Genomic DNA, 16879 nt, shown 5'->3' on the forward strand with positions numbered 1-16879 from the left:
GCACCGAGAACCTCTGTCGCGTAGGCGCGGTGCTGTCATTTTATCGACAAGGTTGGTTGCTGCTGACGGAATTCGCAAAGCTATACCACACCGCAGATGTCTCTCTACTCTAACTCAGGGCTGCACAACTCAAAGTCAGTTGGGCCAAAACAAATTCTCTGGAGAGATCGAGTAGTGGGAATTAAGCGCTGCATTCGTTGCTTGCGGAAAGGACGCATGCCTATAATCTCATTGATCGTTGCTGACCTCGGCACGTCTTGCAGTGTCACGTCGGTCCTTGAAAACAGAAGGGGGCTCTCGCTCGGACATTCATCAAAGAAGACGCCTGCGTGCTCACAGACGTATGCGTGCTTCCGACGAGACGCCAGCTTCAAGTCATTCATATGTATATAGGTTTCCGTATCTGTTCTTATCAAAGTTCCCATAAAAAGAAAAAAAGGGAATGCTCTCTCCAAGCAAACATAGAGCGCAATCACGACCAAAGTGCACCGGCGATGGTTACCAGGGGCGTAGCCAGGGGGGGGGGGGGGGGCTTATGGGGCTTCAGCCCCCCCCCGAAATTTTTTCGTGCTGTCCATGCACCGCCGACCAAAGCGACCCCCGTCGCCGGAAATCACTCTATATTTTGTCTAGAATGTCTTTTTGACGCTCGAAAAGACATTTAACCGCGAAGATTGCAAACTCGGGCTGGATTTCGTGGCAACGCCCATACACCGGGAGTCACATAACGCCAAGCAGCCCCATCCGAGCACAAAGTTTCAAGGGCGCTTTGATGGTGAGCGGGCTCGCCGCCGCATTTCCCTGAGGCCACGGAATCTATGGAGCGCATGGATATCAATTGCGAAACTTTATGGGTATAAATCTCATAAGCTCTTGATGTGAAAGGTGCATTGACATTTCCAAAGTTGTGCTTTAGATTTTCAATTGCGGAACTTTGTGGGTTTAATGTTGTTATAAACATTTGACGCCAAAGGTCTATATTGACTTTTATAAAGTCTTACATCGAAACATACAACGAGAGAAGCCAAATCAACACACTAGCAGACGAGTTGACGAAGCAGGCAGCGAGGTCCAATGAGACGAAGCGTTGGGGTGGTTCATTTGTGCCATCATGTCACATAAAAAAATATCAACATTTTTTTAACCTACGCCAGAATATCCATGTCAAGACACTAAAGCCAGCCAAAGTAACTACGTTCTTATTTATTTTTTCTACTTTGACTTTTATTCGCGAGGACAGATTGAGCCTCTTCAATTCTTTTTTGTTCTCGCTACCCTACCCGCGGGCTGCCAGAGCCAGCCAGAGCGCATACGTTTTTCTCGTATGGCCCCGACCACCATGCGGTGCACTTCGGTGCGCGTTCGGTTTGCTCTGGCCGAGTGGATTTTCACCGGACAGAGTTTTGGACGCTTTCTGCCTAGCAGACGAGAAAAAAAAAAAAACAATGGTCGCTCGCCGCCATCATTGTGGGGACTCGAAGGATTGCACCGCATTCCTTGAGCGGAACCTTTCCGGAAAGTCTTGTTTCGCCGCTGTAGGATACTGAGCAGTATGCGTATGGTTCTCAGTGGACCAAGCGTCTCATGTTTTCTTCGGTATTCCTTCCGTAGCCCCATTAGGTGCCCGAAGTAGGCATTAGATTCTGGCCAACATACTTTCCTATGCGTTTTTTTTTCCATTTCGGTGCCTCCGCCTCACAGAAAAAAAATACATTGTTGCGGCGCAGCGAATTGTCGCATGGTGAAAGTTCGATTTTGATATTTCTTTTGCGGAAAGTAATGGGCGACGGGACGCTTCAGTTGCCGGATACGTTTATTATATTATTGCGAAAGCAATTATATGGACACTCCAGGCGCATTCCTGCCATCGCCCTGATGTTTCGTATAAAGTCCAAGGGTGATAACATCGTGACCACGCGCTGCATGCTGTATGTGCGAGTGAAAGCGTAGGAGGGGAGGTGGAATGGGTGAGCCGACGATGGTGGCTCAGACTTGTGTGCGCAAAGGAGAAAAGCGGGGAGCAAGCGCGCCGCCTTCCGTCGCGCGCAATACATCGGGGGGAGTGGATGGACTGGGGGCGGAATCTAGGATTCTGTGAATCTATGATTGTGCAACATGTTTATTTGCCTTGTTTGACGCATTATATACAGTTACTTCTTCTTACATACATAGACTCATTGGAGACTTATACGTATACTTAAATATCTTGTTGCGAGGTTTTGTGTATACATGCAGTGAACTTTGTTTCCAGTGACACTTTTTTGTCCTTTATCAAGCCGTATTTTCGCATTTGCATATCCCATTGTATCTTTGCATTTCTAATGTACGAAGGCGAGTCAAATGAAAGTGAGCCTACCCTAACCGCGCAATAATGGTTCGGTTCATTATCTGCGAGGCATGCGCGTAGGAGAACGGCATGTCTCATTTACAAAAGTGACACGCAGGTGTGAAGATAAATGTTCTTTAATGCTCTCATAGACTGGGTGGAATATGGTTGTGTCACATAATGGACACTTCAAAAGCTGAACAGCTCGGTGTCGCGAAGTTTTTGACAGCTGAAGGTGTTTCCAAAACAGAAATTAATCACCATATGACTGCCGTGTACGTTGAACACTGCATTTCATTGACCACTGTGAATCGTTGGAGCAAACGGTTCAAAGGACGTACGTTGCAAAGACATTCCAAGCAAGACCGGGCCAAAACCATCGTGCAATCACCCCCCACACAATTTCAAAGGTTCATGAGCTGCTGAAACAAGAACGGAGGATAAGCATCGATGAACTGGCAGACCGTCTGAACATCAGTCACGGTTCGGTTGACGCCATAATTCATGAGTTTCTCGGTTATCGGCTCTTTGGTGTGCAATGGATCCCCAAGATTTTTATCCATCGCGAGAAGACGGAGAAGTTTCGCGCTGCCTTGACTCATCTGATCGGGTATCACAGTGAACATGACGACTTGTTTGCAACTGTGATCGGGGACGAACCTTGGGGCCACTACTACGAGCCTAAAACACGACGGCAAAGCTTACAGTGGAAACATTCGAATTTACCACGTCCAAAGAACGTAAAGGCCATCATTTCCGCTGGAAAGGTGTTCTTGACTTTTTTTTTCTATCGACAGGGTCCATTACTGATAGAATTTGCTAAATCTTGAGAGGCTATCAATTGTTTCCGAAACGCCAGAACGGCAGCGTGTCGCAATCAAGAACGAACAACGTAGAAAATTGACGAATCGGGTCATCTTCTTCCACGACAATGCCTGTCCCCACGTCGCTTAGGCGGTTGATACAAAACTGGCAAAGTTCAAGTGGGAAACGCTACAACATCCGCCATACAGCTCAAACCTGTCACCTTGCGACTTCTACATTTTGGGGCAAACGAAAAAACAGCTCAAGGGAACCAGATACAACCCATGGAGTTTTATAAGACGGGGATCACGCAACTCGTTAGTCAATAGGACAAATGTCTAAATTCTCATGAAGACTACTTTGCAATAAAGTACCCCGTTGTTGGCTCATTCATTTGACTTGCCCTCATATATCTTGCAGAACTCCTGCTTTCTATACGTGCTCTCTGTCGCGACTATACCTTCGGTGCAATTACTCACGATACACGACAAGGGACAGCTACTCCGGCGTAATACATTGGAACAAACGACAGCGTCATTGAGATTTTTCACTGGCCACTGCATATATACAAGAATGTAAGCACGGTTCTTGAATGACAAAGTTTCATTAACATATTTGTCCTCAACTTGTTCAGTTCATTGCCTTTTAATTTTTCATATCAGCGGCACGCAATGCTTTCCTGGTTTCGAACTGATATAGTTCTAATGTTCGTGTGATATTTTCTTTACTTAATAAATAGACAAAAAACATGGAAGCATTGACGTCAGTTATGTTGGGCACAATTTTTGGCACATACGAGTATAATATTTTATGAAAAAATACATACTTTACTTGTATTTACAGTGCGTAGCTTTCAAGAATTCGTTTGCAGCATCTTTTGCAATGACAATGCAATTATTATTCATGTATTTGATCCCTTGATAAATTGTTTAAGAGGAAGCTTTAGCTCGGGCCCAATCCGACGCGGCCTATTCAAATATTTGTAAAACGCAGAAACGCTTTTCTGAGATAATCCTGCTAATCGCTTTTATTGAAATTGGTTGCATTTAAGAGAGAAAGTTAAATCCTAGTGTCTGTTGGAAAGAGAACTTCGATTTAGTGCCTGAATTTTGTGTAAAATATTTTGGAAAATTCGAAAGTTTGAAAAAATAGAAGCACGACGTTTACAAACTAATAACTATGCATGAAAAGCAGATATTGTGGTTCTGTAAACGGCATTTATTATAACAGTCAAAGCGGACAAGTTTGCTGTGTCAATTTGTATCTTAATTGGTTACGTTGTGTACAAGGGTTCTGCAAAAGCCGTATTTCCACAATACTAAATTCTTTTGAGATTCATGTGTAACGTAACTTTTTTGTCCGCTGTAGATGTACTAATAGATGCAATTCACAGAATTGTGATATCATTTCTCATTGTTGAGTCACGGAGTTTTAAACTTGATAGTTTCGTTTTCTGGAAATTTTCAATTTTGGCCAATTTTTAATAAATAATTGACCACCTAAATGAAAAATTCGAAGCCAGTGGTCACTAGAATTAAACTTGTTCTTTTAAATGCAACAAACTTCCTCAAATTTGGTGAAGTGGTTGCAGGGAAAAACGAATTCCCCTTCTACATGTACTTAAATAGGTGCATCCGAGCTAAAGCTTCCTCTTAAGGAGGAGGCTGAGCTGCATCGTGCAGCTATGTATATATATATATATATATATATATATATATATATATATATATATATATATATATATATATATATATATATATATATATTGGGCCAGTGGCGTAGCCCTCCCCGAACAAAATTTCTGGCTACGCCGCTGATGGTTACTTGTGCCTTTTGCTGGGCACGGCACTGAGCTGTCTACCAGATATACACCACGACCGCTCAGCATTCGTCAAAATAGATCAGGCTTTTGCTTGAAGTATAGGTAATGACACAATGTGCAAACGTTCTAGAACCATTATTCTCATTATTCCTTTATGTTAGCGCCTTCGAGTTGTTATGCCTATACGTGCCTTGAAAAGAACAACAGATTTTTGCGGACGTTATCGTTTTCCATTTCGAAGATCTAACATTTAACTACACAGTGGCGCAGCCTGGAATTTTTTTGGGTGGGTAGGGAAGGGGACAACAAGCTATAGTTTTCTAACTACACCCCAATGCAACATCCATGCGCACCCTTAAAGGGAAGCTGAAGGGTTTTCCAGAAAAAATGAGTGAAAATCTGTACATAATGGTTTTCAACCCTCCGAATTCGAATATCGTATCGAAATTGAGCGAAAGAAAGCGCAAATATATTTTATTTCGACGAAAAGTGCAGCAGCGGACACGCCCAGCTCGCGCGTCTCGTTTCCGCCTGTGATTGGTCAGGCGCCTCGTGACGTCAACTCTAGTAACCGACCGCTGCCGCTACACATGAAGCGCGGTGCCAGGTAGTTTGGTGTTGTTTTTCTGAGACGGTAATGGAAAATTTAGAGAGACTGCGTTTTTCTGAGGAGTTCGGCGTTACTCCCTACATGTACGAGCCGACTGCGAAGAGCCGGCCTCTCGAAGAAGCAAACGATGCTGGTGCGAGCAGTGCTTTCGACGCGAACGAAAGCGAAGTCTTGGGATCTCCTCGCGTTGGAAATGCTCTTTGGTGAGTATGTTTTTTGCAAAGCGATCTAGTGATCTCGCCGATCTTTCGCCGATCTAGTGAGCTCGTTTCCGGTCAAACAACTGTAGTGTTCTGTTCCTGCATGCCTCCTCGTGGAACGTAAGCGGGGATGCGATCATCGGCATTTGTGCGCTGTCCAAAGCTGTCGGCAGTCTACAAAGGCGGTTTAAACGCGTGAAAAGCTTCCCGGTTCATGCAGTACGTGTAGTGACCTTCATCTGTTGACTACCACGTTGACTACCACTCACGTTGATTACCACTCACGTTGACTACTACGCACGTTAACTACCACTCTACATACACGTAGACGCACCAACAAAGGAATGCACGGTCGATCGAAGCAGATTACGATGGCACGCACACAGAAACAAGCGCGGTCTAGCACGGTCGCGGACGCTGCGAAGGAACTAAACGCTAGAGTTGACGTCACAACACCGCGGTTTCCGGTCTCCGCTCGCATCGTCAGCGTCAGCAGCAGCGCGCGGCATTTGACGGGGGGCGGAGCTACAGTGCAATTTCAATCGACGATTACGTCACTCCTAAAAGAAAAAAAAAAAACCCAAAATTTTACCTACATGGTTTATAAGGTTCCCGCATCCGTATATGAGCGTCTTATTGAATTCGACAGACTCTTCAGCTTCCCTTTAATGCGCTTGGGTACGTTTTTCAATATGTGTACACGAAAACGTATACAAGAAGAGACAGTCACGTGAGCAAAAAAAATTATTTGATAACAAGTGAATCTGTGAACAAGGAAGAGAACAGTGCGCGCGCATTATATGCCCTGTGGCGCAATCTGGGCGCAGTAAACATAACGAGCCTCGAGGTAGCTGACGGTGCTCTCCCGGTCTGGTCCAAGGCGCACGCGCCTGGGCGGCCGGTTGTTGCTGACCGAGCTGCGGTTGACCAGGCGCCCCGCGGCCACGAACAGCGCGCCGTCCTCCTGGTCGGAGAAGGACGTCGACGTCGTGCTCGTCGTGTCGAAGCATTCCGACGACGAACTTGACGTCTCGGAGAACGACGAGTCGCTGCTCGAACTCATGGCGGAACCCGTAGGGACCGGCTTCCCAGCTGCGGAGGAGCCTGCATGGTGCAAAATCTGCGCTCACGTTTCGGCGCCTAGTTAATGCTAAAAGATGGTAGAGAGAAATAATCTGACAAAAAAGAAAAGAGCGAATTCGAAACGCTATAGATATTTGGTTTTGCTCATTGACCTATACTTGCCGTTCTTGCGCCAATGGTGAACTGCCGAGAACAATGGCAACCGGGCGTGACCAACGAAAGCGAATCAAGTCTCTCTCTCTCTCTCTCACACACACACACACACACACACACACACACACACACACACACACACACACACACACACACACACACACATATATATATATATATATATATATATATATATATATATATATATATATATATATATATATATATATATGGGGTTTCTTCAAAGTTCAGCACGCAGGACCCGACGTAACATACGCAGGAAAGATACGATCAACTTTTTGGAAGACTTCCTTACTAAACGTTTTCGGCTGGTGGACCAGCCTTCATCAGAGTATATATATATACATATAATATATAGCTGAAGAAACGAAGGGGCACACTTACGAAAATTGCATGTCTAATGGTTTAACGTTGCGGCCGTGGCACGACCTTCGTCCGAGTGACGAGATTCTGACGGAGGCCGTGACGAAACGTTAAATAATTAAATATGCAATTTTCCTAAGTGTGGCCCTTCGTTTCTTCACCTATGCACTGGACCTACAAAACCTTTCCCTAAACTATATATATATATATATATATATATATATATATATATATATATATATATATATATATATATATATATATATATATATATATATATATATATAAATATTGTCACGTGGTGAGTGAGTGAGTGAGTGAGTGAGTGAGTGAGTGAGTGAGTGAGTGAGTGAGTGAGTGAGTGAGTGAGTGAGTGAGTGAGTGAGTGAGTGAATAAACTTTATTGTAGGTCCGGCGAGGACGCGAACTCGTCGCGCACCCGGCTAGTCCCACGTCGGGACCGGCAGGTCTAGCCCACCGGCCCGGTCGCGGGCACGCCGGACAGCCAGGATTTGCTTTTCTAGAGCGGGGCTACGCAGAAGCGAGTCCCACTCCTCCTTGATAAACTTGGGGTATGTCGACCCGCACTCCCAGAGCATGTGGTAGAGTGGAGGTCTGGCCGCAGGACGGGCAGGCGTCGTCGCGATACACGTCGGGGTAAGCCTCGTGGAGAGCGGACAGACACGGATATGTGCTGGTCTGTAGGAGCCTAAGCGTAACGGCTTGCGCCCTATTCAATTTGGGGTGAGGGCGTGGAAAGACCCTTCTGGACATGTAGAAATATTTAATAATCTCGTTGTGAGTAGCAGGAGCGTCCCTGTGACCGTAGATAGGAGGGGAGTCAGTGCTCCTTATAGAGGAAGCGCGGTCGGTGAAGTCACGCGCAGCCTCGTGGGCAGACTCATTGAGGTTCGGGGGAGCACCCTCGACCGATCCTACGTGTGCGGGAAACCAGTGAATTGAATGGTTTGCGAGAGCATGTGGACTCGAGCCGCTAAGAAGACGAAGAGCTTCCTTGGCGATGCAACCCTTCTGAAAAGCCCTAACTTCCGTTTTGGAATCGCTATATACTCGGACCCACGACCGTCTAGCAGGGCGAGGGCGATGGCGGCTTGCTCGGCGACTCCGGGGTCTGAAGTGCGAATAGAGGCGCAATTAGAAATCTTGCCGCTGGAGTCGACCACAACGATGGCAAAGGTCTTCCCATCGCTGTACTCCGCGGCGTCGACGAAGCTTGCTCCAATGTCTCGTTGCTTTATCTGTTTGAGGATAGCTGCTGCTCTGGCCTTGCGTCTGCCCTCGTTATGGACGGGATGGACGTTTCGGGGCACAGGGGCCACTTCGAACTTGTCTCGAATGCACCTAGGGATCGGGGTACTGACCATCAGGAATCCCGCAGGTTGGTAACCCAGCTCTTCAAGGATGTGTTTACCTGCCGCTGTGGTGCTCAGGCGAGTGAGTTGCGCACGTTCTTGGGCTTCGGCAATCTCCTCGGCAGTGTTATGCACCCCCAGCTTGAGGAGATCCTCAGTATGGGCCCTGATGGGTAGCCCGAGAGCCCTCTTGACCACTTTGCGGATGAGAGCGTTGAGCTTGTCTCGCTCCGCTCTGAGCCAGTTGTGCATAGAAATTGTGTACGTAAAGTGACATAGCACGAAGGCATTGATAAGCCTGAGGAGATTGTTTTCCTTCATTCCTCGGTGCCGGTTTGCTATTCTGCGAACGAGGCGGAAAGCGTTGTCCGTCTTTGCGATGATCTTGCGGAGAGCCGTTCCGTTCCCGCCGTTGAATTCGACAAACATGCCGAGGACCCGAATAACGTCGACCCTGGGTATCACCCCCCCCCCCCCCCGTCACAAGTACGAAGACTGATGCTGCTTTCGGAAACTGGCTTCCAATCTTTGGGTCTGCCTCCCTTCTCTTTTCTGTAAAGCAGAAGCTCCGACTTGGCGGGGGAGCATCGAAGTCCGGTGGGGCGGAGATACTCCTCGATCACATCGATCGCCTCCTGCATGGATTCTTCGACTGTGCCCTCGCAGCCGCCGGGGCACCATAAGGTGATGTCGTCGGCGTATATGGTGTGCTTGACGCCCTCTACGCGTGCCAACCTCTCGGAAAGACCAATCATACAGATGTTGAACCGGGTGGGTGAGATGACGGCGCCCTGAGGAGTGCCCCGCCCTCCGAGGGGCACATCGTTGGAGCGAAAGTCCCCAATGCGAAGCTTGGCCTTCCTATCCGTTAGGAAAGAGCTGACGTAGCTATGGAATCTGTAACCGAGTCCCAGGTCTGAAATGGTCTTTACGATGAAGCTGTGGAGCACGTTGTCGAAAGCTTTCTCGAGGTCCAGACCGAGCAAAGCCTTGACGTCTCTGGAACGGCCATCCACAATCTGATGCTTTATTAGCTTCATTGCATCCTGCGTCGAGAGTCCGGCGCGGAAGCCGATCATGTTGTACGTGTAAACCTCGTTGTCTTCGAAGTACCCGTTGACCCTGTTGAGTACGACGCGCTCCATGACCTTGCCGACGCAGGAGGTTAGAGAAATCGGCCTGAGGTTCTCGATGTTCGGGGCCTTGCCGGGCTTTGGAATCAGCACCGTGCAGGCCATCTTCCATTCTGCAGGAACAACGCCGCTATTCCAGGACTCGTTGATTTTGTCGGTCAGGAAGACGATCGACGTGTCCTCAAGGTTTCTCAACATTCTGTTGGTGACTCCGTCGGGACCAGGTGCAGACTTGCGGTTGAGTGCGAAGATGGCCTGTCTGACCTCGGCAACGGAGAAGTCTTCGTCGAGCTCGGGGCGTGGAGGGCCTCGGTAGTCCGGGAGTTGGGTCACTGGATCTCCATCGCGACAGACGGGCAAGTACTTCTGTACGAGTTTTGAGACGAGCTCATCGACCGTGTGAGACCTGGTGGCTTCGTGAAGGGCCCGGGCCAACGTATGCCTCTGATTTGACTTTGAGCCGCTTTCGTCGAGAAGGTGCTTCAGCATACCCCAGGATTTGCCGTTGCGCATCTGTCCGTCGACGGATTCGCAGAGCTCGTCCCACTGCTGCTGGCATAGCGCCTTGCAGTGTTCATCGATGACCTTGTTGAGCTCTGAGATCTTTTTTCGGAGTCTGCGATTGAGCCTTCGGCCCTTCCATCGGCGGAGCAGGGCGTTTTTGGCCTGGATCAGGTGGGCAAGTCTGCTGTCCATCCGCTCGACGTCGAGATCGGTTTCTACTTTCTTGGTAGCTAGCGTCAGTTGTCTCACCGATAACGTTCGTCAAATTCAGGTTGCACTCGGAGACCCTAACAGGGGCCTCGGAGCTCTCGCTGATCGCACAGACGCCATTGAGGCGCGAATGGCTTCACGTGGTGGTGACGTTGAAGAACACAGTAGCAAATACTGTGAAAGACAAAACTAACTTTTATTGGGCGAACCTGTGCCCACAAAAACAGGCTACACTTATAGCACAACGATAGCGGCGAACACGGTCGGCGATCGTCGAAAATCTGATCAGCGGGTCAAGCGCGTCGGCTTTTATACAGCAGTCGTCGAATGTTCCAGACTAATCGTTCGGTCCCGCGTGCCTTCCACAAAGTTCTACACCATTCGCGTCACGCGATGAAATCGGATAACACAAGGTTCGGCGACAACAGACAGCCGGGTAGAAGCATCGATAACTTTCCAGAAACTTCGGATACATGCAGGCGCGTCCCGCGTTGTGCGATTACATTTGTTAAGCGGCGAAACGTGGTCGCCCGATAAAGATAAGTACACGTGTCAATATATATATATATATATATATATATATATATATATATATATATATATATATATATATATATATATATATACATATATATATATACCTGCGGCAAGCTGTTTTTTCATCCACTTTTACTTTCCATTAATTTATCGGTACTTTATTTTCATTCATTGGGCACAAGTAATTTCCCTTATGTTCTCCTTGATGTCAGTGTTTGTTGGCTTCTCATGATATGACTTATATATATATATATATATATATATATATATATAAGAAGAAAAAGACAGTACGACGTACGTTTAATTAGCACGGCATATTTTACTGACTCCTTTTTTTTTCATGTTACTACGGGGGCCAGCGTGATTTCTTCAGCCACAACCATATATATATATATATATATATATATATATATATATATATATATATATATATTCCAGAAAAAAAGCAGTTCTGGGTCCGGGTAAATATTCACAGTGAACTAGACGCGCGTATGAAGCGGTTTATTGACGTTTATTTATTGAAGCGGTATTGACGTTTATAGGCGTTTCGGCCGGGGTCCGGCCGAAACGTCAATAAACCGCTTCATACGCGCGTCTACTTCACTGTATATATATATATATATATATATATATATATATATATATATATATATATATATATATATATAGTATCCCACAGAACTTGAGCCAACAATTTAAAAGCTGAAGGCGCGTCGGAAGCGAATTGAACCGAACGCATACTATTCGCAATAGCATATGGCAACTCAGACTTTTTTTTTTTTTGCTTTCCCTATAACTCACCAATTAGGTATATTTACCCTACTTTTTAATTTTTGGCTGCAGACCCCATGGATGATACGCAGATTTGTAGAGCACCTTGAGAAACCACCGATCGAGTTGTTTCCTTTACGATACGTCTCACGTAGTCCTTTTTTCCGGTTTGTAAAGAAAGCCCGAGAAATATGAAAAAAAAGAAAAACACGTGACGGGTCGTTTGCGCAGTGGTATTGTGCTGCTATGAGGCGTGCGTTCGATGAACAAGGTCGGCTGCATCGTGAATGGCGACACGGAAGCAGCAGGGCGTTCTTTACCGCATCGGCCGCGCTCGGCCAGCAGCATGCATTTTTCGCCGTCATCCGACGGGAGCCGTTCACCGAACGCACGCCTGAGAGCAGCCCCAGCGCAAGCGCTCCCTCACGTGGCTTTCTTTCATGTTTCGCGGGCTTTCCTTGAAACCCGGAAAAAAGGACTACGTGGGACGTATCGTAAAGGAAACAACTCGATCGGTGGTTTTTGAAGGTGCTCTACAAATTTGCGTATTATACTTCGGGTCCTCAGCCAATAATTAAAAAGTTGGGCAATTAAACTTAGGTAATTAGTGAGTTATGAGAAAAACAAAAAAATGTCTGAGTTACTATAGGCCATTGCGAATAGTATGCGTTCGGTTCAATTAGCTTCCGACGCGCCTTTCCTGTCTCAAGTTCTTGGCTCAAGTTATGTGGGACGGCCTCTATTTACGTATATCGGAAGCGATTACTCAAAATATTCATCCAGGATATGAAGACCGGTGCATGTGGCACTGTACAGGAGTGGTTAACTCATATTCTTGCCATCCGCCTTGGAGAAATGTGACACCGATCTATAGACGTCTGCTGTGTCACAGACGGCGAATAGCAACCGATGAAGTGTGTTTAGAATTCGACATGGCGTGGAAATCCAGGATGCAGTGAGTAACATGGTAATTGTACTTGACGTAGTTCGATCTTCATATCTGCGTTTATGCAAAGAAATGTAGTTTATACCATATCGCTAACATAACAATTTTTTAAATGCCTTTCACGTTCGTAACATACCAGTAGAGATTATAAAAACGAGCTTATTGGGAGCATATACATATTCTATTTACATAGTTCTGCTAGCACCCCCCCCCCCTTTTGTCTCCTGCGTGACAACACAGTTCCTAGAAAATGTTTCATTAAACTATAACCATATTACTAACACGTACATTTGTGTTCTAAGAATATCTTGACAAATTGAGCCAACAATAGCGCAATGCTTCCCATTCTACTCAATAGTCAGGAAACGGTTGAGAGTGTACGTAAGACATCTTCACAATCAAGAGCAGGAAAATGAAAGCAATGCCATTAAAGGGACATACTAATTGGTTCTATACTGGGAACTGTCTCAAAGGACTATTTTTATTTCTTTGAGGATCCTTTAGTTTGTCAGTGAAAGAACAAAGCAAAACATTCAATTTTTGAATCTCGCGTTCATACATGAACAGTGGAGACGTCATGTTATGTCAGCTCATTTAGGCTTCTCGCACTCTGGAAACGTCCCCAAGCGTTGCCGTACGGAAACGTAATTCTCTTCTATCTGTATTACAGGCGCAATTAACCGTGCAGACACTGGTGCAAAATAGGCCGCTACGCAGTCTGTTTTTGTTTCGTTTTTATCGAGCACACGCTCACGACGAGACTGAATTATTCGGACGAACTTCCTCTACACAGGTGGTGTAAAGTTGTTGTTCCTCTGCACAAATAGTAGAAAGTCGAACCTGCAACCTCGTTCTCCTTAGCAGAGTGCCAAGTCCGTTGTACCGTTGCAGTGGCGGGTAACAAAATGCATGTTAACAGTTGTCGCCATTTCACAATCATTCTACGCCTTTCCGAGTTCTCCGCAGCCTCCTAGTTACGTGCTTCAATCTGGTAACGACCCAGCGCATGTCAGAAAGCACTCTCCTTGTGTGAAACGTTTTCCCGAGTAAGATGGCCGCAGTGCACTTACCAGGCATCCGGGCCGCGGAGACCTGCCCGAATTAACCAATAGTTCTTCAAGTACTTCCAACGACCCAGATGCAAGCATCACAAGACCGATGCTAGAGGTGCAGCTTTTCAAGTCCCGGATCCGTCACATGCTGGTGTCACTGGCACATACCCACTACGAGGGCTAGCAGTAGTCTGTTGTACATGCGTTTTATTTATATATATATATATATATATATATATATATATATATATATATATATATATATATATATATATATATATATATATATATATATATATATATCATAAGAAGCCAACAAACACTGACACCAAGGACAACATAGGGGAAATTACTTGTGATTAATAAATGAAATGAAGAAACGATAAATTATTGGAAATTAAAGTGGATGAAAAAACAACTTGCCGCAGGCGGGAACCGAACCCACAACCTTCGCATTTCGCGTGCGATGCTCTACCAATTGAGCTACCGCGGCGCTGTTTTCCCATCCACTTTCTTGGGTATTCATCCTGGGTATTCATCCACTTTAATTTCCAATAATTTATCGTTTCTTCATTTCATTTATTAATCGCAAGTAATTTCCCCTATGTTGTCCTTGGTGTCAGTGTTTGTTGGCTTCTTATGATATGACTGATAAAAATCGGGCCCCTCGGTTAACCCCCTTTCTTCTCGTGTATTACATAACGAGGGTCTCGAATCCGGCTACATTGATGCCATCAGGTAGCATATGTGGGTTTATTGACCAGTTGCCTTCACCCAAAAAGATCACGTTCTCGTGACGCCTGCGGCAAGAAGGACGTTCCACGTCCGCCGCGAAGGTCTGTGAGTGGCGGCGCTGGCTAACACTCCCAGGGTTCTACTAGGACACATAAATACCCAAGAAAGTGGATGGGAAAACAGCGCCGCGGTAGCTCAATTGGTAGAGCATCGCACGCGAAATGCGAAGGTTGTGGGTTCGGTTCCCGCCTGCGGCAAGTTGTTTTTTCATCCACTTTAATTTCCAATAATTTATCGTTTCTTCATTTCATTTATTAATCACAAGTAATTTCCCCTATGTTGTCCTTGGTGTCAGTGTTTGTTGGCTTCTTATGATATGACTGATAAAAATCGGGCCCCTCGGTTAACCCCCTTTCTTCTCGTATATATATATATATATATATATATATATATATATATATATATATATATATTCACAGTGAAGTAGACGCGCGTATGAAGCGGTTTATTGACGTTTCGGCCGGGGTCCGGCCTTCATCAGAATACATTGCATGGTGTCAGTACAGTTAATATACATGTGCTTATCAACCAAATGAAGATACGTTTACATGAAAAACGAATAAAATGGGCGAACAAAATGCATCCGAATCGTTCAAAGGATAGCTGACACGTGTATAGACCGATGGCGATTGCAAACATATAATCTAAATCTGGATTTCGCTCAAATTATGATAGAGAAGCCCGCGAATCCTTCCTTATGTATAACTCTGATACCGTCGCGTGTGGTATGAATGAATGTGTAGGAAAATTGAGTTGCCTGTCTTTGTAGTCCGTCACTTGTCCCTTCTACTAGTACGTCGCTATTCCCCTTTTTCTGTCTCTGTGTTTGCTTGATAACATAGCACATATTGAGCACATATCGACGTTTCGTTGTCACGTGGCGATTGGTTTTTACAATTCATTTCGGTCCGTTTTTATGCTTTGTATTCTAGATTATATGTATATATAGTATATATGATTATAGTATATGATTATGATTATGAGTATAGTATAGATATGGTTGTCCAATAAAGGTATATGCATTCGTTCGGTCAACTCGGCTCCGAGTCAATTGGGTAGACGCGCCTAGCATCTGTCAGCACCCCACATCATACATTGTGTCAGAAGCGACCGCCCTTCGCTCTCTCTAGGGGCGCTATTCTGGACATTCCGACATTTTCTTCGAGGCGTGACGTAGGCGCGACGCATTCAAAATGGCGCTGATGGCCCCGTTTTGCTTTCGTAACTTGACGAAAACTTGACGCGTTTTGCCTAAGAAACTGAAATGAAGGCACTGAACCTAACGTTCTCGGTAAAGCAAAACAGTTTTCCTCCTGAGTAAAAAATAAAGCAGCTATCTCAAAGCCTACGAGTGAGTGAGTGAGTGAGTGAGTGAGTGAGTGAGTGAGTGAGTGAGTGAGTGAGTGAGTGAGTGAGTGAGTGAGTGAGTGAGTGAGTGAGTGAGTGAGTGTCAACTTTATTATTAGAAGGGGTAAGGGATAAGGGCGGCTAAGCTACGTAGGCTTCCAGGTTGTGCTTCACGATGGAGTCTTCAGCTCGTGCCAGGACCCGTGTTTGGATGTCTCGGTCGGTGCTGGAGAGAAGAGCCTCCCATTGTTCGTCGGTGGGGGGTGGCGAGACGAGGTCGGCGGGCGGGGGGTCTTCCGGGCAGCCCCAGAGAATGTGATCCAAGGAGGCAACGTCGCCGCACAGGCAGCAGCTTGGATCAATGACACCAGGGTGGATGTGCGAATACACTAGGGGGCACGGAAAGGTGCGGGTCTGGAGGCGACGCCAGGCGATCTCGGACCGCTTGGGTCCGAGATCGCCTGGTTTGTTTGGCATTCAAATGACAAGGTGCTGATGCGCAAATCGAGTGGTGAACCAGCGACGGTAGTGAAAGACGTGAACGAACTCCGGGCCATCAGCGCCTGAGTCTTCGTTTTCGGTGTTACTGATCTCATTCCAATGGAGCAGCTCGGTCTTATCGATAAACAAAAATGGTTTTCTTCTTTTGCTACAGTTAAAGGCGTGAGCTGTATATGAATGTACAATCTGCTTGTAACAAACTTGGTGAACTAGAAACCTTTTTCGATGACATAAATGACCTCTGTGATGTCATTATGTTATGTGAAACCTGGTACTCAAATGATGTTAATATTCTTCGACTACCGCAAAAAGAAAACAAAAACAATTT

At 46.0% G+C, this 16879-nt stretch overlaps 1 protein-coding gene across 2 annotated transcripts in view; it reads right to left on the reverse strand.

The window, feature by feature from the left end:
• Positions 1-14066, reverse strand: part of LOC135908645 (uncharacterized) — a 28578-nt gene extending 14512 nt beyond the window's left edge. For both annotated transcript variants that reach the window (XM_065440495.1, XM_065440494.1), the window contains exons 1-2: positions 13927-14066; positions 6604-6866 (exon numbers count right to left, since the gene is read on the reverse strand). In XM_065440495.1, coding sequence (XP_065296567.1) covers positions 6604-6866; positions 13927-13933 — 270 coding nt within the window. In that variant the 5' untranslated portion in view covers positions 13934-14066. The remainder of the gene's footprint in view (positions 1-6603; positions 6867-13926) is intronic.
• Between the last annotated feature and the right edge of the window lie 2813 nt (positions 14067-16879).

The sequence above is a fragment of the Dermacentor albipictus genome, chromosome 4, assembly GCF_038994185.2.
Source record: "Dermacentor albipictus isolate Rhodes 1998 colony chromosome 4, USDA_Dalb.pri_finalv2, whole genome shotgun sequence".
Taxonomy (NCBI): Eukaryota; Metazoa; Arthropoda; class Arachnida; order Ixodida; family Ixodidae; genus Dermacentor; species Dermacentor albipictus.